This window comes from Pleuronectes platessa, chromosome 1 (genome assembly GCF_947347685.1).
Source record: "Pleuronectes platessa chromosome 1, fPlePla1.1, whole genome shotgun sequence".
Lineage (NCBI taxonomy): Eukaryota > Metazoa > Chordata > Actinopteri > Pleuronectiformes > Pleuronectidae > Pleuronectes > Pleuronectes platessa.
Window position 1 is genome coordinate 29,893,143 of NC_070626.1, and position 4,746 is coordinate 29,897,888.

Here is a 4,746-nt window from a genome sequence, read left to right on the forward strand (position 1 = left end):
AGAGACTCCTATCACATGAACCCTATTTCATAAGGAAACAACCAGCATAGTATAGAACACAAGTATTAATCAATAAATCCAATTATAAAAAGATTTATCATGATAAAATGATAATAAGTAATAATCAAGTCAACTCATCTAATCAACTTCATCATGTTATCAATGTCTATTAAAAATGAATGACGGTTTGAAGCTTAAATGTTCATATATATTCAATATTAGAGGAAATATGGGATTTAAATGAAGAGATTCAGTTGTACATGAATGAAAGAAGAAGATAAAGATAAACATGTTTATCAGTCTGAGTCTCATCTCTCACCTCCATGGATCAATACTTTGCCATTAAGGAACATTTAAATTAGCTGTGAATCCATAATAATCAAATGAGTCACACTCGTAGTTCACCAAAAACCCCGGAATAAAAATTACACCCAATTTAAATAATTCAAATTAGGGGGGGGGGGGGGGGGGATCATAATCTTGTGCAATTACTCATCTCGAAGAATTAATGTAGCCTCAACATCACTGATGCGTCTCTCACACAGTGATAATGTGACAGTGACGGTTTAATATCAAGACCGAGCTCCACTGTCCTGGATGGGAGGAGGAGGTGGGGGGGGGGGTAGTCTAAATTGTGGATTGGTGTTTTTATTTAATTCATCTCGGTAAATAAAACCCGAGGAGCCTGAAGACCCTCTGCACTGCTCCCAATATGTTTCTTTATGAGATTGTTATTCAGCCGCAGGCACAGATGAGTTTTCATGATTGAGTTTTAATAAAGTGAGTCTTTACACCGAGTCGGACTTAAGCCTTTATCCAGAAAGATGCTTATTAAGATAAGAGCTGCTTATCTCACGGGCACACGGACAAATCTCTCTCTGTGGCTCTGTACCCATTAGTGACTGAGTGTGTGTGTGTGTGTGTGTGTGTGTGTGTGTGTGTGTTCCACGTGATGACTAATAACGGTACATGCACAAAGCATCAGAATTTATATTTCAAGGCCTCCTGCTGCGAATCAGAGGATTCTGGGTTTGAACGCATCAGTTTCAAAGCTTCAGCTGCGGGAAAATAATGAGCTGGCAACTCTGAACACTTGGATGGTAAAGAGGGATGGAGAGGGGAATGAAAGAGTGAGAGGAGAGAAGGAGTTAAAGAGAAGAGAGAGAGAGAGAGGAGAGAGAGAGAGAGAGAGAGAGAGAGAGAGAGAGAGAGAGATAGAGAGAGAGAGAGAGAGAGAGAGAGAGAGGTGGGATCAGAGAATAACAGAGAAGTATTTGAGATGAATAGAGCGGCAAAGACATCGGCCTTGAATGACTTGTTCACTCACACACATGCACACTCACACATGTGTACGCTCACACACACACACACATACACACACACACACACACACACACACACACACACACAGACACACAAAATCAGTGTTTGTGAATGGAAACAGGTGTAGGGCAAAAACCAGCCACGAGAGGGCAGCAAAGTATGTGTGCAGCGTAGTTGGAGATAGAACACACACACACATACACACAACCGCACACATAAACACACACACACACACACACACACACACTCTGTCTCTCTCTCTCTCTCTCTCTCACGCAGAAGACAGCATCAAATTCCATTCACACATTTTCCGCCACCATCACCTTCACATCAGAATCGGCAGATTGTGCCAGACTTCTATCGCTCTCTCTCTTTCACACACACACACACACACTCACACACACACACACACACACACCAGTCTGAACATCTCTCTCAGCCTCCTGCTGCTCTCGCTGCATTATGGATTAACTGTATTTCGCAGGTGTACACAACATGTTTGTGCGTTCGCTGCCTCGGCTGCACTCGGCTGCGACTCCTCTAATCCTCAGGAACATGTGCTGTTACAGCCGTCACTCAGTTTACATTGAGATGTTTAGATGTTTCCATTTTCCCTCAAACACGTCCGATAACCAAGACACTGGCTTGTTTTGTGATTCTTCTCCATTTAGTGTTGTGTTGCTTTAGTTTTAGACTCGATTCTCTCACAGATAAAGGCCGGCGGTGGCAGAAATACCCAAATGCAGGAGGTGAAGTTTTTCATGTTGAGAAATGACTCAATTCTCAACTCACTCTCCTGACGTGAGAGTCACTCTCTGTGTCTCCAGAGAGTCTCAGCTCATCTCCAATGCCCTCAGAGCTGATTGGGTTCACACTGAGTGTCACTGGTTCCTCTGCATAAAACCCACAGAGACTTGGACCGGCAGTGATGCAGCTTCGAGTCCACTCCAGTGATTCTGCTCCTCGGCCTCAACTCCTCCTGGCGGTGAAGCCCGGCAGAGAAACGAGGACGATAGAACTGAGCCGACACTCCTGCCTGGTTTTAATAAGAGATATATCTATTCCTGAACTATTAGAGAATCTGTCAGTTTGTTTTCCAATATAAAGAAATGCATTATACAGTCCATAGTTAGTCCAGCCTGTTCTGAGCCTGATGTTTACATATTCTTATCGTTATATATCTTCACTTCCCCCTATTATTCTTATTTGTTTTTTACTTCCTCCACTTTCTTTAACCTTTGAGAGACAGAGCATTTATTTAGCTGAGATTTTCCAGGCAATAATTCACAGATATTGATGAATCTGGCACATTTAGACGACTGTTAACTATGAGTTTGTGAAATCTGGTTTAAGTTATTGCAGAAAATGTGATAAATATGAGCTAAACTCTGTCTTTATTATCATTTGGATGAGAAACTTTGGTTAATTGAGATGTTTCTGCACATGTGACTGAAGCAGATGAGCACAAATACCTGTGGAGTAGGGTAGTGTTTTTAGAAATTGACATAATCCTATATTAAGTTTTTAAGCAGTTATCAAATAAATAAAAACGAGCTGACTTGACATTTTGCAGATTAAAAAACATAATTTGCTTTGACAGTAAAAACTAAAAAAAGGAGTCTCATCGTTAAACACTCAACACACACGCACAGACAGACACACACTCTGGTGCATTTGAGCACATGACTGCAATGTCCACATCGCTGCGTCTGCCCAGGAAGGTCAGAGGTCAACGCAGCCGAGGGGGACGGCGGCTGCTTCATCAGCACCACAGGGATGGAGAGGGCGAGAGAAAAGGGGGACAGAGAGGAAAGAGAGAGAGGGAGAAAGTCACGGAAAGTAGGTCAGTGAGAAAACGTGATTAGCCATTTTAAACAAACGACACCAGCAGAGGACTCGTGGCTCGGCCGCCGGCCTCCCTCATCTCCTCCTCACGCCATCGCCTCAGCGCCGCTCTCACATCCATCATCCACACAACAGCGTGCCGGACGCCTCCATGGCTCTGAGTCACGCTCACTGTATAAGACACACTGCCAAGCGTGCACTTGCTGGCTCGAGGACACACACACACACACACACACAGTCACAGACACACACAGAGACAGAGGCACCTCCTTCACCTCGCTGCCTTACATGGCGTTGAAACGATCCCTCTTGCCGGTGCAGCCGTTCTGCGTTGGGGTTTGCTGAGCTCGGCCAACATTTCACAAACACAGTGAGACAAGCCACCGGGTTCTCCTGCTCCGCTGCCAGCCTGGACAGCAGAGACGCAGCCGGCTCCTTCCAGGAACTCGCTGAATGTTGGCGTCGCGCTTCTGTTATGATAAACTGAGCCAGAGGGAGTGATACTGAAATGCTGTGTGTTGATTTAGAAACACAAAACATCCGTCAAGGAGCCAGGACGGCAGCTGAGGAGGTGCAGACCCCCCCGACCGCACAATGTGAGAAGATAACGGGACTTTTCAAACATGCAAACATTGATTTTCCTTCTTGATCTCACTCCTGTTTGTCAGGGAGTCATTCAAACTACATCTGGACCATATGGATCTATAAATCAGAAAGTTATGCTCACAAAGTATTAAAGAGTTCCCTGTCACCTCTCCAACTGGACCACATATTAAACCTCACATTCAAACGTGTTCACCTCCTCTCACAGGTTCTATGAGGTTAAGAAGAACCCTCAGCCCTGATCCCACCACCCGACAGTGTACCTGAGTGTTGTCTCCAGCCTCTGACCCGGCAGCCTTGCTCCTCGGGGGGGGTCCTGACCCCACCTGGTGCCCCAGTGAAGGGATGTGGCTCTTGATGGGTGCTGGAGACAGAGCGAGAGCCGCCGGCCTGCTGGGGGTCTGCTGGGGAATGGGCCGGGCGCTGTGCACCGGTTTGGGTTTGGGGAGTCCTGACTTCATCTTGGAGGCCACCAGGATGGCTGGCATCTTCTCCTCAGCTGCCTGGTGACCACACGCTCTCCCCTCCCCGTCACGCTGAGGTGGAAACCCTGCCGCTGGTTAATGAGGCTCCTTCTCAACGCTCATGGGGTCCTGGTGCTTCTGTGAGTGTCCAGGTGTGACCAGATTAACACATACACCTGATCTGGAACCTGATCTGGCACCTGATTGAAGTGAGTGTGAGGAATCTGTGGGTGCTGGATCTCAGCAGGAGGGGTGTGAGCTGAGCCCCCCCACCACCCCCCACTGGGGTTGAGAATCCACCAGTCCCACCTGCTTACTGGTTCCAGGTAGCTTCAGACACCAAATGTCATGAAAAACATATATGTCCAGATGGAAATGAGCAAAAAAATCCACTCAGCAAAGCCCAGGAGAGAAAATCAGAAATCCCAGTTCCCAGTCGGAGGAATCCCCAGTTGCCTCATGGCCGAGCGAGCGTCTCCTTCATCGTGTTCCCAGCACAGAGCGAGTGTCA

At 46.5% G+C, this 4,746-nt stretch overlaps 1 protein-coding gene across 1 annotated transcript in view; it reads right to left on the reverse strand.

Annotated features, from left to right (window-relative positions):
* nav2a (neuron navigator 2a) overlaps nt 1-4,259 on the reverse strand; it is a 55,343-nt gene extending 51,084 nt beyond the window's left edge. Inside the window, 1 exon segment of the mRNA XM_053440320.1 lies at nt 3,968-4,259. Coding sequence (XP_053296295.1) covers nt 3,968-4,259 — 292 coding nt within the window.
* Between the last annotated feature and the right edge of the window lie 487 nt (nt 4,260-4,746).